The 17,971-nt window shown below is 33.7% G+C and overlaps 1 protein-coding gene across 1 annotated transcript; it reads right to left on the bottom strand.

Annotated features, from left to right (window-relative positions):
- Nucleotides 1-323: 323 nt before the first annotated feature.
- Nucleotides 324-2,976, bottom strand: LOC136224515 (uncharacterized). The gene is made up of 3 exons (XM_066012875.1): nucleotides 2,368-2,976; nucleotides 2,112-2,284; nucleotides 324-790 (listed from the first exon to the last, which is right to left on the bottom strand). Exons 1-3 carry the CDS (start codon nucleotides 2,899-2,901, stop codon nucleotides 643-645), a joined length of 855 nt encoding a protein of 284 aa, XP_065868947.1. The 5' UTR covers nucleotides 2,902-2,976; the 3' UTR covers nucleotides 324-642.
- Between the last annotated feature and the right edge of the window lie 14,995 nt (nucleotides 2,977-17,971).

Below are 17,971 nucleotides of genomic sequence, written 5' to 3'. Positions count from 1 at the left end.
TTGCAATTTTAAATAACGTTTATGAATTGGTACAATTTCAAGCCTAATTGATTAAAAATGAGTTTCTTTCATTAACATAAAATGTACAACTTCAAACCATATTTAGTGATCAGAACGGTGGAGGTTGGAGCGAGGATAGAACAAGAAATTACATATAAAAACCTCATTTTCGTCAATTAAACTTGAAACTGTACCAATTGATAAACGTTAGGTTTAAAATTTTACTATTTTATGCATAAATGTTAATTGCTCTCTCTTAATAACCATATGACTAAATTTGTACCTTATCCCTTGTAATAATAAAAAATCATCTGGTCTACAACTAAAAAAAAGTAGAATGTATATATTGAGGTCCAAATTATCATCTCGCCCCGGACCTAAAAGGTCAAGAACGGCCCTTATTATTACAAAAGGGAACACTTATTTGCTACCAAAACAGATATAACAAAAATAAAGAAAGTTTAATTTACATTATTCCTCATCATCAAACATGATGTTATTGAAACTAGTTACAATTGGACCGTCATCTTTTAAACATAAAAGGTAGATATTGAGTACAAAAAGCAGTTAATTCTTAGATGGTAATTAAGATAGATAGATATATTAGCGAACAGTGCACCCATCACCTTGTACAACAGGAAACTAGGAAGCTGCGGCTAAAGGAGGAGGGCCACTGAAGAACGTGGGTACAGATTTAGCTTCTTTTTGGCTACCTTCATCTTCATTTTCATTTTCGTTTTCTTCTTCTTCAGCATCCCATAAGAATCTAGCATATGAAGCTAGAACATAACTGTAAAAGGTTTTCACACAAATATATCATGTCACTTTCTAATTTTGTTATCATTAACTCTAGTCTTGTCTTATATAATGTCACTTTCAAATTTTGTTACCATTTCGTCTTCTTTTTGGGGGTAGAACCTTTAGTAGCTTTTGGTACTTTTAGCCCTTGTTTGGGAGGAGGTGAATGGGAGTAAATCGGAGTAATGGAAGGTTAAGTATTGAGTTAACCTTATTTGGGAGTTATTTTTTTGAAAGTAAATGGAGGTTAATGGGGTTAAATGTTTACTTCCTCTAACCTCCAAACTCTAACCTCCAAATTGGGGGTTAATGGGAGTAACATAAACTTTTTTAAAATTCCTTGTCTCTGCAGAGTAAATTTAACCTTCCTTCCTCTCCATATTTAAACTCTCAAACAAGGTTAAACATTTAACCTCATTTACATCCTATAAACTCCCAAACAAGGTTAATTGTTAACTTTCCGTTCCATCACTTCCCTTCCCTTTCCATTACCTCCTTTAACTCTCCCTTCCATTAACCTCCAAACTCCCAAACAAAAGCTTAGTAAGATATTCTAATATTATGTCAAAAATTATTTGATTTAAAAAGTCAAACTCGTAAATATGACATAAGAATAATTCTTATTATTATTTTGGACAAAATCCCCTATGTTATCGGGGAAGACTTAGGATTTGTTTGGTTCAGCTGTTACCGTTAGCTATTTAAAATTAATATTTGGTTAAATTATATTAAAATGTTGTTGTTAATATTTAAAATGTTCAATATAGATATGTTTTAAAAATATTAAGGATAATTTTATCAATAACAAATAACTATAAACAGTTGTTTATGAAAAACTCCAAACGTGAAAAGCTCCAAAAACGTGCATTTTTCAGAAAAAATGCTAAACACCGCGGTTATATAAACCTAACCAAATGCTATATTTACTGCGATTTGGAGTGAAACTCTAAACCCTCATCCGAAAAGTTAAAACAAACACCCACTTAATGTTTAAAAATTTTAATGTTCAGACCGAACTTATATTTAGAAAATAAAAAATTAATTTGTTAGAAGGATTAATATAACAAAATAGAAAGAGGGAGTATTATTTATTGGACCGGAATTCAGCTTAAAATTTTAAAATTTTGGCCAGTGATAGATTTTTAAAACCAAGTGTGATAAGTTTTGAAAACCAATCATAAGTCGTGTGATAATTTATTTTAAAATTTTAAGCTACCAATAATCAAAACAGGTATAAATATGCATTAAGCATGTTTACTAGTATCAAATCAGGATAATATCAACAATTCAATTCAAGAATCATGATGCCTTACCAATTCTCAGGGGCAGCTTTAACAGCTTGATCAAAGTAATTCTCAGCCCTTTGTGAATCTTTATCTTTTTCCCATATTAGATCACCATAAAATGACAATATATTTCCATCTTCTGGATTTGCTAAAATTGCTCTTTCATAATACTCTTCTGCTTTACCATAATCTTTTCTAACCTGTCACAAAATCAAATCTTCAAAAAGAAAAAAAAAAAATTCAATCATATTCAATTATTGATCAAAGTAACCTCTGTATGTACCTCTTTTAAGAACTTGGCATAGTTTCCAAGAAGAAGTGAATTTCCAGGATCTTCTGAAATCATTTTCTCGTAATAAGCATCCGTACTACTATAAAACTCCGATCCATCATTTCCAGCTTCAACATCCGATCTTCTTCCTCCGCCGCCAATTCCGCCACCTGCAACCAATGTCTGCAACGCAAACCCCTTCTTCTGATGACTATCATCATCTAATCCTGAACTCGAAAAGAGTGTTTGGATTGTGGAGGTAGGTTTTGGTTCTTCCTGCTCATCTTCATCAATACTGATATTTTGACGGTGCTGTTTGCAGCTATGATGAGGAGGTTTTACATGTGAGCAGCCGTTAACTGGTTTCTTCGATGCACAGTCGTCAATGGAGGATAGAGAGCGGAAGGAGATAGAATTAGCTCTTTGAAGGAAGTGAAATTCCGGTTCCGGAGAGGAATCTATGGAGTGGTGAAGGCATGAGGTTAAGATTGGCGTTGAAGAGCTCCTTAGAAGCATATTTATGGGAATGGGGGAGAGAGAGCGCATCAGTGTGTGTGAGAATAAGAGAAGAAGAAAAAGCGGTTACAAGTACAAGGACGTTTTGGGGGAAAGGAGAATAGGTATGGAGGCCCATTTTATATTCTACTGATTAAATCAGGGCCATTGGATAATACTATCATCGATCTGTCCGGATCCAAGTATCCATCCGTTCTATCTACATCCGTACATATAAAAATCAAATTTTCTTTCAAATTTAAACCTTAAACTTATGCTTATATATATTCAGCTTTTTTGGCCGAGTGAAGGTGTGGTTAAGCTCAATACTGATGGTTTTTGTCTGAGAGATGGGAGAATTGCTGCAGGAGGGGTCTTTAAAGACGATGGAGGCAGGTGGATTTCTGGCTTCTCTCAGAATTTGGGTATTGGTTTTTCCTTTTCTGCAGAGCTTTGGGGGATTCTCTCTGGTCTGAAGCTGGCTAAGGATCTAGGGGTGAAGAAGCTTCTGGTTGAGTCAGATAACCAAGAAGCGGTTAAAATGATTTCTGAGGGCAAGTCTGTTTGCCGGAATAGCTTGAATATTATTAATGACATTAAAAGGATTGGCTCCTCCTTTGAGTCTATTAAGTTTGTTCATATTTATAGGGAGCAGAACCGCGTCGCGGACCGTCTTGCAATGGAAGGGCACTCTGGTTTGTTGGGTCTTTCTACCTTTTCTTCTCCACCGGGCTTCATTTCGTCTTTGATCTTGGAGGATGTGGTGGGGGTCAGTTTTCCTAGACTGATCCCGGGTTGAGTTGTTTTGTTTGTTTGTTTGTTTTTCTTTCCTTTCCTACCAAAAAAAAATATATATTCAGCTTTTCATTAACCACTACCTGCATCGTAAATAATAAAAAAAGAAAAAGAAAAAAGGAAAATTACGAAAAAAAATCGTATCATCAACATAACCTAATAACACCATTATTAAAAAAAAAAACCATTATCAAACCTTAATAAAATTAATAATCTATATACATAAACGCATATAGTTTATTTTGGAGTAAATTTTCAGTAAAAATTATAAAAGAGAAAAAAAAATGTTTTTTGTATAGGTCTTGGTGAGACTTATACACATCTCGTCGAGACCTACTTCTGGAATTATGTTTCGGGAGTTCGATTCAATTGACCCGACGTCTCCAACGTGCACCGAACGATACCAAAAAGCTAACAAATGAAACTTAACACCCTACTCACATCTATGCCTAGCTCTAAACTATTTCTAACCATAAATTAGTTGGATGAGATGGCATGGAAAGTTATGGAAGTTGAAGGAATTTAGGAAGAAATTAGACGGAAGTTGAAAAAGTTATGGAAGTTATGAAGATTATATAAGGTGTCAAATGGTGAGCAAATTCTAATAGAAAAATAAGAAAATTAAGTTGGATTAATTCCTCACAAAATGCTATAAATAAAATTCATTTAACACATCAAAACTCTCCCCCCCCCTAAAAGCTCTCTTCCAAGGATCAGTTCTTAATTCTTAGTTTTATTCTTCCTAGTTCTTAGTTCCAATTTCATTTTCTAGCTTGTTTTATCTTCAATTCAAGTTTTTAATAACTAATTTTCAAGTTCTTTCCATTTAATTTATCATCCTCAAACCTAGAGTAATCAACTCATTAGCTAGAAACACATTCCAAATTATTTTTTCCACCTTTTAGCATAATCTTCCTAGTATTTTTCCAAGACCGTTTCAGTCCGTTTAAAGTCTACTTTTACTTTCGAGCCCTTCTAGATATTTGTTCCTCACTTCCTGAAGTTAAATTTAGCCTTTCGTTTCGCCTGATTCCGTGTTCGAAAACCCAATGCACAAGCCAATCTTTGCACCTCAAATCTTTGCACAATTAATTTTTTCCAGCTTTTAGCATAATCTGCTTAGTATTTTTCCAAACCCGTTTCAGTCCGTTTAAAGTCCGTTTTTCCTTTCGATCCGTTCTAGACATTTGTTTCTGACTTCCAGAAGTTAAATTTATCCTTTCGTTTCGTTTGATTCTGTATACGGAAACCTAGTTTACAAGCCAATCTTTTCACCTTAAATCTTTGGAATTAATTTTTCCCAGCTCTTCCTACAATTTGCCCCATTTTTTTATTTTTTAATGTTCTGAAGCACCTAAGGCTCATTTTTGCCCTAAGTTTTCACATGAACTCATTCTAAACTCCTTAAACTTGATTTTTAGCCTTACTTTGTTCGATTTTGTGTTCATAAGCTCTTATACGGTCCCCCAAAGTTAGGTCCAAATTTGTCCCAATAATCAGAAGTTTGCTAGACGGGATCAACCTCGTGCCTCGCCAACCGACCATGGTGTTCGTGAATCTCAAGCCAACATCAAATCCAATATCTCGCCGAGATAGCTATTGTGGCTCGGAGTTTGTCGTTGAAATTTTCATTATTTCTTTTCTTTTATTTGTAGATATTGCATTTCAGGGTATTGATTTGTTATATGTACATTTAATTGACTTAGCTATGTTAATATAGAATCAATTCGGTTGTAATCAATTTCATTTTTACTTTGAACACATGTAGTCAAACCTACGTTCATATCAATAAATAGTTATTTCTCACCAAATCTTGTGTCAAACTCGCACTTTTGATTCCTTTACTCGCTATAGCCTTAAATAAAATTAATTATCTAGCAAAGTATTTATGACAGCGCTAGAGATCCAGGAGAGATTTTTTCAATCATTGTGTCTCTTGCCAATCGCTTCGTTTAAGATTTCAAGTTTTGACATGCAAATCTAAAAAACTTAACCGTCCATTATAATTGAGAAATAATTTCTTTGGCATGCCCGCACTCTAACCATATATGACAAAATTGAAAATTAGCTTATTTACAAATCTCAATAACAATAACTTAATGAAAAACAGTTATTAGTCATATATCTACATAAATGTTTTTCTTTATTTCTTTAATTATTGGTTATACATGTATTTATTAAAATATGTGTACAATCTTATTTAGTTTGGTTATCTTAATTTTTTTTTTTTTTTTTTTGAAGACAGTTTGGTTATCTTAATTAGATTGGAATTGAAAACTTTCTCCTAAGTGAATCTTAGGAAGATGAAGGATTATACTTTTCATCTTATGTGTATGTAAGGATTATTTACTTATTTATTTGAGCTCATACGCTTTTTGTATATTTATATGCGTGAAAGTTCGTATGCAATCTTGTTCCATGAGATTTGAAAGTTATGAACTTAGGTATAAAGGATAGGAGTTTCTTACTGTTATACCAACTTGTGGAGTACTAATGAATTATACATTACTCCGCATTCATATACATGGAGAAAAATTAGTCGAACCACATAAATATCATATTTTTATGATTAAACTACTAATTTTTCATTTCGAATATAAAGTATAATCAATAACCAATTCAATTCTTTAATATTATCCATAATTTAGAAAAAAGGTTAAAAAATTAATTAATCAATAATTTTTAAAAATAATAAGAGATTAAATAAATAAATATCATAAGACATGATTAATTTAAACTCTAAAGGTTTTAACAATTAAATTTATAATATCATATAAATAATTGGTTTTTTTAGTGATTTGAGTATATGTCATCTCCAACAATAATCATATTCATACTCATTATTTATTATTTTAGCATTAAAATTATTAAATATTATTATATTTATCAATAATAAAAAAAAAGACCTATTAATAATAAAATATTATCAAAAAATGAAATAAAAAGGAGACTATGAGTAAAGAGAGCTCATTATATAATATATAGGATAAATAGATTTTTAGTGATTCGAGAAGTCACTCAAAATATATTAGGGTTTAACTCTTTTTTCTCAAATCTTAATTTAAAATTCAATGAAAATGCGGTTATAGATGACCAAATGACTTAGTTAATGAAGTCACTCAAAAAAAAAATATTTAAAAATTTAATTTGAAAAATTAAATAATTAGAACTCAAAATTTTAAACTCTAGAGATTTAAAATTTAATTAAGTGTTTAGGTAAGTATATTTTGGTTGATAGGTCCAGATGGACCCGAACCCGATTTAGTTGGATTGTTGGATTGTTATATTGACCGATATGGTAGACCATAAATTCATTAGGGCTCTACATTTTGCATGATGTGGTGTATTAAATAAGGACACGATTGAAGGAAAGAGGGGTAGGACGCTTGAGGGAGTGACACGTTGACTAAAAGTGGACCCACATCCTTGTATTTGATAATCACTCTCTCTCTACAAAAGAAGCGGACGGCTAATATGAGATGGGACAAAATGGCTTCGCTGTCATGGGAACTTGGATAACTCCTAGGCCAACATATTGTAGACAGACACGTAGCATGATTTATTATAGGAGTAAGATAGGGGAGATTGGGACGAATGATAATTACATTACACCACCATGATTCCATCATTTTTAACTTTTTTAATTTTATGGACAAACAAGATGATTTTTTGATAGAGATGGTTTCAAGTTTGAGTGTGCTTTTCACGAACTATTTGTACCTCAACCAGGGGCCGAACCAAGGGGGTTAGAGGGCTCGAGCCCCCAGTAGACGGTCGAAGAATTGAGAAAAAAAAATAATAATGGTATCTGGTAATATTTTGGATAGAAATATATTGACTCTATGTAGTATTATTTCAATATTTAAAGGTAGATGAAATGGTTAAGAATGTTTATTTTTATTTGAGAGGGCTTGTGTTCGACTCCCTTCAACCTCATTTTCTTTTAAAAAGTTTTTATTTATTTTTATTTTATTTTTCAATAATTATAAAAACATGTTATCATTATTAATTAATTTAAATGGACTCTTTATTTTTATTTGGGTAATTAATTTATTAGTTCTTATATTTTGACAAAACACACTGTTTAGTCCCTATATTTTTAAAAACACACAATAAGGTCCCTAACTTTTTTCTCAGTGAACTGTTTAGTCCCTGACGTTTTGTGATTATATATTTTGTTCATGGTTTTGTGATTAAAATTGCTGAGTTCTATGATTGATATGTATGCAAACTTGGGTACATATGTGATGCGAGGAATATGTTTGATCAAATCACTATACGGGTTATAGTTAGGTTCTGCAGTTTTTTTGTACATTTTTTTGCTGATTTTTTTTGCTTGGATTTAAGATATTGAGTTGTAATACAATTTACGGATGGAAAATGAGATTGACTCAAATCCAAATTGATTAATAGAATTTTTATGAGAGTCTAACGGTAAGGATTAAAAAGTTCATTTAGAAAAATATTAGGGACTAAACAGTTTATCGTAAAAAAGGTTAGGAATCTTACCGTGTGTTTTTGAAAATACAAGGACTAAAAAGTGTGTTTTATCAAAATATAAGGACTAATAAATTAATTACCTTTTTTATTTTGATAACACTTTTAAATTCATTTTTAATGTAAACCATTAAAAAAAAGTAGACATATTTATTATTCATTTTTATTATGTCTTTACCATAAAAAAAATAGACATATTTAATATTCACTTTTATTATGTCTTTACCATTAAAAAAAAAGTAAACATGTTTAATTTTCTATTAGCTCAATGCTAATTTCTAAAAAAAAAAGATAACATTTTTACAGTTTTAATGCGTTGGAGGCTAAAAAAATTTGCCCAACCCGTTTAGGCTGGACTTTAAAAATTTACCGTCAACCGCACAATTAATGCCGATTTTTTTTTTTTTTTTGAGCCCCGAATCATCCGGAGTCCTGGTTCCACCACTGACCTCAACTCCTCCACTCTAATCCTAAAAAGATATTTTTTTTATGGTAATACCATAATACAATAATAAGCTACATGTCCTAAAACGAAGGTAATTTCTCGTAAAAATAATCATCAACGTTATGTGGATCAAATAACCGCGAAAGATTAGATAAGATCATTAACGTCACACACATTCAATCATGATCTAGTTTATTTAGGACGTAGATATTATCATTCTATAAATAAAAGGGTAAATTCCAAAAAAAAACCCCGTGGTTTGATGTTGTTCCAAATAAACCCTTATGGTTTGGTTTTACAAAAAAAAAGGACTGTGGTTTCGCCGTTACCCCGAAAAACGGAAATTGACTTAACACCGTTAAAAATGCTGACGTGGCAAGGGGCAGAGTTGGAAATTCGATTTTTTTTTTTCTTTTCCTTTTTCTTTTTCTTTTTCTTTTTCTTTCCCTTCTCCCTTCTTCTTCCTTCTCTCCTCCTTCTTCCTTCTCTCTTCTTCTTCTTCTTCTTCTTCTTCTTCTCTTCTTCTTTTTTTTTTTTTTAAATTTCTGAAATTAATTTTTTTTAATTTTTCTTTTTCTTTTTCTTTTCATTTTCCTTCTTCTTCTTCTTCTTCTTCTTCTTCTTCTTCTTCTTCTTCTTCTTCCTTTTTCTCCCCTCCTCCATTCTTCTTCTTCTTCATACCTCTTCTTCTTCCTTTATTTTTTTTAAGTTTCGGAAATTTCCAGATTTCTTCGGAAATCTGGAAAATTTCCAGATTTCCGAAGAAATCTGGAATTTTCCCGAAATCTGGAAATTCCAGATTTCGGGAAAATTCTAAATTTCTTCGAGTAAGGGAATTTAAAAAAAAAAAGAATAGAAAAAAAGAAGAAGAAGAAGGAGGAAGAAGAAAAAGGAAGAAGAAGGAAGAAGAAGAAGAAGAAGGAGGAGGAGAGAAGGAAGGAGGAGGAGAGAAGGAAGAAGAAGGGAAAGAAAAAGAAAAAAAAAATTAAAAAAAATAAAATTTCAGAAATTTAAAAAAAAAAAAGAAGAAGAGAAGAAGAAGAAGAAGAAGAAGAAGGAAAAGAAAAAAAAAATAATAAAAAAAAGCGAATTTCCAACTCTGCCCCTTGCCACGTCAGCATTTTTAACGGTGTTAAGTCGATTTCCGTTTTTCGGGTAACGGTGAAACCATGGTCCTTTTTTTTTGTAAAACCAAACCACAAGGGTTTATTTGGAACAACATCAAACCACAGGGGTTTTTTTTGGAATTTACCCTAAATAAAAAGAACAAAAAATGTAACATCTTTGCGTATTCAAATTATATACAAGTATCATTTCCTCTTCTGGCTTTAATGATTTAAACATAAGAATGGAATCATTGGTCTTTAATCCCTTTTTGATCATTTTTTCTGTCTTATATCGTGCACCAAAATAATCCTAGAAAAAGCTCATCTTATATTACCTCGCATCAAATTGGGCGGTGAGTGTGGAAGAATGAACATAATCATGAGTCAACTGAACGACGTCTTGATCCTTTCAACATCAAAGCAGGTCTGTCCCTGAGCCTAGACAGGAGGGGCATCTGCCCACGACCCATGGATGAGAGAGGGCTCAATTATAGTAATGTATAGTACTAAGATTTTTAAATTATACTTAAATTAAAAAAATGTACTTTGATTAAAAACATTGTCATCAGATTCTTTCCAGTTCAAAAAAAATTATACTTGATTAAAAACATGGGCATCAGTTACCAAATTTTCTAATTTACCTCAAATTCTTTCCAAATTTTCTAATAAAAATATTGAACATCAATTCCCTAATTTATCTCAGAGTGTTTCCATAATTATCTCTCTCACTCATCAATCCTAACAAAATTTCTAATTTATCTCTCTCTTCTTTAATTACACTCCAATCTCAAAGAATATTGAACGACAATATTATCCTTCATCTTCAGTTCATCTTTAATTCATCAGCTAGATAATCAATTTTGTTATCTAATCACCTCATTGTGAAATTTCGAATTACTAATACTTTTTTTTGTCTTTGAAAAAATCCATCAGATTCTGATTTACTTAGTCTTCAGAGATAATTTGGGAGAAACGCATTGCAATATTCCAATTTCAAGAACTTAGCTCCTAAAGCCCATTAAGTGAGATGATTTTCAGATTTGATTTTTCATTTTTGTTATCATGTTTTGTTTCCTGAAGAGCATAAAATCTATTAGAGCTATTTCATAATTTATTAAATTTGAGAATTTTACATCTAGAAATGCTCATAGACATCATTTTGTATAAAAATTGGGTACTTAAAGCAATATAAAATGTTTTTATATGGATTTTTTTATTAGATCGTTTGTTAAATGTAATAAAAAAATGTCATTTTTAAGTAATATTCTTTTATACAATTGACTTTTCTACTCTTTTTTTTCTACTTATTTATTAGGACCCTACTTGATAACTTACCCTTTGACCTCTAAAATCTGAGGATCGCCCTGCATCAAAGCAAACACAAAGGACCTAGAAATCTTATGGATGCAAATGACAATCTAATTAGACTTTGCAAGTTATCCCAAAATTTTATCAACATATGAAAGTATGTTTGGCTCACGGGTAAATTACACCATTGATACCTGAACTATAGCTCAGATCACACTTTCATACCTAGATTATATTTTGTCTCAAAAATATACTTCAAGTATGGATGGCCGTGCGACCGGGAGTGACCAGTCAATCCTTATTTGACTCATGTGACACTAAAAAATGGGTCCCATCTCCAAATAAAAATATGAAAAGACAAAGATACCCTTCAATATCTTCCCTCTTAAAAATAACAATATTATTATTTACATCATATCTCTCTCTCTCTATCTGTCTGTCTATATTGGTTTCTCTCCCTATCTTTCCACCATATTATTATTAATAATATGAGTTTTCTCTTAGAAGCTAGTGGGTTTCCCAGAAAACCCAAATCCAAGTGAAATGAATCGTATTCCAAATGCCCACCATTGATGAATAATATCCATGGCTTTCTCTCTCTTTAAAGGATTTACTTTACATCCATGGCTTTCTCTCTCTTCAATTTACAATTCCATTTCCATTTCTTTTATTCCCTCTTTCACTTCCTCCTCCGCTCATTTCTCCAGTATGAAATTTCTGACTGGTTCGTTGGCTGAAGTTTTAGGGATTTACCCAAATTCAACCTTCAAACTCTCTTTTCACATTCCATACTAATCCACCTATGTCAGAATTCCACCTCCAAAAACAACGATCACGCCTTTCTGCTAGCACTAGCTGCGTCAAGATAAGATCAACAACAGTGCAAGATTGAACAATTCTCGTCTAATAATCATTCCGTGGGCACGCTCAAGCAGGATACCGAAATTAGTACGGACTTGAACACGTTGGAGATTTCATCGATGCAAGGAAGGAACAAGGTTTATCATGATCTTGATGACATCAGATTAATTGCAGATTTGGATGGCTTGTGGGATTACTCATCAGATTAATTAATTAATTAATCATACAAACTAAACATTAGAATTCTCCTGTGTTAGAAGACTGGATTCAGGCACAGAATCAAGCGTTCGAGAAGAAAGAAGGCTTTGATAAAGACAGGCTGAAGTCCATCCGGTCCTGAATTTTCCCGTAGTGGTTCAATCTGGTATATCCATAGAAAAAACTAACTTACAGGAAATAATTTTGAATTTTCATTTTTAGAGAGAGAAAGGAAATGGGGGAAAGAAACAAAGGAAAAGAAAATAAGAAATATTGCTTCTATTCCTTTAAGGGAAATGATAATGAAGAGAGTGTGAGAATGGAAAAGAGAGATAAAATTTAAAGGAAAATCAAAATATTAATTAAAAATGGTCAAAATTCGAGTTGACTGGTTAGTGACTGGTTAAACATATTAAATTGTCCGATCATCGTTACTTCAGATATATTTTTGAAACAAAATATAATTCATGTAGCAAAGTGTGAATTGAGGTATAATTTAAGTACTATTGGTGTAATTTACTCTTTGGCTCACTGGATCCCGAACAAAAGTTTATGAATTAATGAGCATAATAAAAGCTCAAATAGTAGACCATAAACTAATAATAACATTTTGGAAAGATCAAGGTTGAAATGTTGTTTTAAGCATGCTTTTCAAAGCTGGATCGGTCAAAGAATCGAAAAAATAAATTGTCAAATATTAAAAGTTTGCTCGAGGTTTAATCGGAGATCAATCAATGTTCAAACAATCATGTGAAAGTTATATTTATATTTACATTTAATATTATAACATAGTACCATAATATCAATCAAAGTTATACTAATAATAATATTTCTTTTTTGGTAGGAATAATAATAATATTATAAATTCAACATGAGAATTAAAAATTTTATTAAAATTCAATAAATATAAATTTTGTAGGGACAATTAATATAAAAAATTGAACAACATATATATTTTTAAATTAAATAATTATTATTCTTATTATATTACTAATATGTAAATATAATAAAATAATAAAATATTTATTTTATAATTCAACTTAAATTATATAGTTTATTACATTTTTAAATTTTATTTCTATGTATTTAAAGTTTAAATACTAATTAAAATTTATTAATATTGAGAATATAAAATAATTTTTGATGATATTTAAATATAACAAAAAAAAAATAATACTAGATTCAAAAAAAAAATAATAATACTAAATCATGTTTTAATTATTTAATTTATTATATAATTATATATTCTTAAATGATGAATATTAATTATAACTTTTTTTGATTAAAGACGAGGAGGGGAAAGGTGGAGGACGGACATCCCAACTATGTTGGCACCCCCGAAGAAACCACCGAACCCGACCCGGGTTTATTAAAGGAGAGCCAAAAAATACAGCAAAAATACAAAGAAGCTAACAGAATCTGTAGGCCAAACGGCCAATAGCGTTATCGTTAATAAAAGATAAGCAAAAATGTGGTGACGAAGACCACCAAACACTCTCTGCACTAGTACGGCCAAAATTCGCAAGGCTGTCAGCTACTTGATTCCCTTTCCGGAAAATATGAGAGGCGACAAATCTCATGGTGCCGAGCACCCAAAGACAACTAGCCCAATCCTGATACAATTGCCACGGGATAGGTCCCGATCTTCTCCGCAGAACCCCTACCACGAAGACCGAATCACTTTCCAGCCAGAGATTTTTCCAATTCCTGCTGTGGGTGTAAATTATAGCTGTCATCGCAGCTTTAAGTTCTGCAATGTGCGCGAAATGAGACTCAAAAGGGAAGGCAAACGAACCAACTGCCGAACCCGTGTGCGAGCGAAAGATTCTCCCGCAACCAGCGACCCCCGAGCCAGACAAGACCGAGCCATCTGTGTTTACCTTCCACCACCCCGCGGGTGGACGCTGCCAGCAGACAGGAACGATGCGAGGCGCTGTACCGATCCGAGGCTTCAAGTCGAGGGATAAAAGTACCTGCTTTTCAACCTGCGAGTTCCAAATCTTTCCCTTCCCCAGGAAATCAGAATCCCTGATGCAAGCCCAAAGTAATCGGAGTGAGTGATGAATATTCGGGGTTTCCTCTTCAAAGATGCAGACATTCCTAGCTTTCCACAAGACCCAAATTGCGTGCACAATTGCACTGTGCCATAAAACCTGCACCTGCGTGCTAAAGCGAGCAGCCAAGGCCTGGGTTATGAAATCCTGCAACGATTGGTCTGTGTTTAACCGTCTTCCAAACAAACCTTCAACACCATGCCAGATTTGCTTTGCAAAGACACAATGCAACAGAATATGTTCCAATGATTCCTCATGACAGTTGCAAAGACAGCATTTGGAAACAATAAAGACACCGCAGGATTGCAGCGACTTCTGAGTTGGTAAGCGACCCCAAAAAGCCCTCCAGGCGACCATCGAGTGTGAAGGCGGGATGTAGACCTGCCAGAGGCGCTTAACAATGTGACTAGTAGGCGGAGGCGATAGCCATTTATAAAATAAAGAAACCGTGAAGCAACCATTCGTTGCCGGCCTCCAAATGCATATATCCGCTTCCCTACCGTTCGGAGAAACCGCAAGCGCATCAGCGCGTATAACAGCAGGCAATTCAAATGGTATATCCCAATCCCCCTGAACCCTGCAGTCAGCTATCCTCTCCAGGCGCCGGTCACGCACAGCCCTCGCAAGACCTAGCCTGTCAGCAATTGTTGGCCGAATCCACTCCGAGTTCCAGAAGTTAAGATTTGAGCTTTCCCCGAACAGCCACAGACTATGATCACGAAGAGCTTTGTAGGAGCTTTTAATCGAAGGCCATATTGAGGAGAAAGAGATACATCTCCGCGCCAATCCCGCAGCATTCGTGAACCGAGATCTTAAAAGTGTGAAACAGAGGCTATCCTCAACTACAACTCCCCAGGCTAGTTTCCCAGACAATGCTTCATTCCAGCGCTTCATATTTTTTATACCTAGCCCCCCTTTATCCAGTGACATCGTGCAAACCCTCCAAGCCACTGATATTAATTTCTTCTTTAAGACTGAACCTGTCCAGACAAAATTCCTTATACTGCAGACCAGTTTCTTTATCAAACTCCTGGGCCACTTGTACAGAATGAACGAGTGAGTCAGTGAACTCATAACAACAGCTTTTACTAATGTTAGACGACCTGCCATAGAGAGAGCAGATCCTTTCCACTTAGAGAAATTTGTAATAATTTTATCTGCAATATGCATGAGATGAGCCGCCTTGGGAGCTCCCGAGAAGAGGGGAATTCCCAGATAAGAAAAAGGAACCCTACCAATTCTTATTCCTGTAATATCAGCCAATCTGTTACCTCTCCGAGCCGTTACATGCTGCCCAAAGAAGACTTCAGATTTAGTCCAATTAACATGTTGGCCTGCACAGTTACCATAATCCTCAAACAAAGAGGCAATAGTTCTGACATTCCTCAAAGTAGCCCTACAGAACAATAAGATGTCATCCGCATACAACAGATGAGTGGGTAAAGTCTGAGAGCTGGAATACCGAATAGGATCAAGGTTACCTCTCTCAACCAGTCTACAGATATACCTGCTAAAGATAATCCTCTGCAATAGCAAATAAAATTGGCGACAATGGATCACCCTGACGAACTCCGCGTGAACAAGCAAAGTAGCCCGAGATCCCCAATGGAGTCATAACTGAAATTCTTGCAGATGACAGGATTGTGAGGATCCAGTCTCTGAATTGTAATGAAAACCCGAAGGCATCAAGAACCTCGAGTAGAAAATTCCAGTCAAGAGTGTCAAATGCCTTTTTTATATCAATTTTCATGCTCATATTCCCTCCAAAACACCGCTTTTGCAAAGAATTAATACCTTCCGATGCAATAGCAATGCATTGATGAATGTTACGGCCTTTGATGAACCCGAATTGGTTGTTAGTGACAATCTGTCCAGCCACCTGTGTTAACCTGTCAGCCAGGATTTTAGTGATCAGCTTAAAACTGAAATTGCTCATTGCAATAGGCCTAAATTGGTTAATAGTCATCGCCCCCTCCACCTTGGGAATCAATGCCATTATACTGGAGTTCAGACCCGTAGTGATGATGCCAGTACGGAAGAACCAATGAACCATGGCGCACACGTCTGCCCCTACAATGCTCCAGAAGCTTTGGAAGAAAACACCAGTATAACCGTCCGGACCCGGCGCACTGGTCGCGGACATACCCATAACGGTGGCCTTGATATCCTCGTCAGACGGATCCCTTACCAGATCCAAGTTCATATCCTGTGTTACACAATTGGGAATGATATCACGCACTGCATTCAAATCCGCTATAACCGTTCTAGGATTCCTGAATAACTCTGTGAAATGTGACGTTGCGTGAGCATTTATGACGTCCGGATCAGTTTCAACGACCCCATTTATGCGAATTGCCTGCAAGCCCGCGGCCGATTTGCGTTGTGCAACCACTCTGTGGAAGAAGCGACTATTCCTGTCACCAAGCTCCAGCCAGTTGACCCTGCTTTTTTCCTTCAGATAGGTTTCTTTTTGCAATAAACAGTGATCCAGCGAAGCATGAGCCTGTAACTCTCTTGCGTGTCTTTCAGGTGAAATTCCATTGACTCTAATCTCCTCTTGAATTTGTGCCAAATCCTGCTCACTATCACTGATGTTGTTGTCTAAATTACCAAACACCTCTTTATTCCACAAACGCAGCACCGCCCGAAGCCCCCGGAGCTTGTGACTCAATAGGTGCATAGGACCAAGACAAAAAGTATAAAGACTATATTTAATGTCCTAATATACTCCTATATACATATATGATCTCTAATTTAACCCAAATATATCTATAAACACAAATAATGTACTAATGGCCCATAAACTCTCCAAAATGGCCCATAAAGTCACCAAATATCAAAACAGTCCCTACTCTTACCGAAAATCAAAAGAGAATCCCAAAACAAATAGCCAAAATAATACTCTATATAATACCCCAAAATAATTACCTAGGTTATCTAAATAAACCAAAATGATACCATATTATATACTCTCAAACAATTAACCCAAAATAATACCCCATAAATATATATATATATATATATATATATATATATATAGTAAAACCTCTATATAGGAATACACTTGGGACCGAACTATTTCTATAACAATTGGGAGGTTATTACTAAATAGAGTTTGGTATAATAAAAAAGTTATATTGGAAAATATTAGGTAAGGAAAAAAGTTATATTGAAAAATAAAATATTTTCTAATATTTGGTTCAATACCGGTAAATAGAAAGAAGTAGTAGGTAACAATTGTTTTCAAAATGATAAGATACGAACGATGAAGAGTTTCAAAAATTTAGAAAGATGTTTTACTTTTTTTCAAACCGTAAAATATTATCTTTAATTTATTCTTATAATTTTCTTTTGATTAAACTAAAATTTTCCTTATCTACAATATTTTTTTAGGTACTATATTTTAATAAACAAATGATAGATTATTTTAGTTTTACAGTGTGATTGCGATTCTTATTTTTAAAGGATAGCATATTTCTGTTAAAATGTAATAAGTGTTTGTGGTTTTTTTTTAATGTATTTCCATTTTAATTTAATGATATAGTTCAATTTTCTTTATCTAATTAATGGAGAGCAATAATTTGCTACATGACTTTCTGTGCATTAATTGTAGTCATATTTTTTTTTTAAAATTAAACTTCATTAATTAAGCCATATTCTGGCAAAAGTGTGATACATAGAAAGAAAGCCCACTAGGAATAACATCAAAATAGGCCTGATAAGCAGAATGTGTGGCCGCTCTAGCCAAAGCGTGAGCTAGACCATTTGCCTGTCTTCTTATAAAACGGATAGTGAAACCGCTTTCCGAACTCAAAATGACTCTGCACTTGCTGATAATCTCCCCAAACTCCGAGAGG

This window comes from Euphorbia lathyris, chromosome 3 (genome assembly GCF_963576675.1).
Source record: "Euphorbia lathyris chromosome 3, ddEupLath1.1, whole genome shotgun sequence".
In the NCBI taxonomy this organism is placed as follows: Eukaryota; Viridiplantae; Streptophyta; class Magnoliopsida; order Malpighiales; family Euphorbiaceae; genus Euphorbia; species Euphorbia lathyris.
This window is presented reverse-complemented; position numbering and strand designations above follow the sequence as displayed.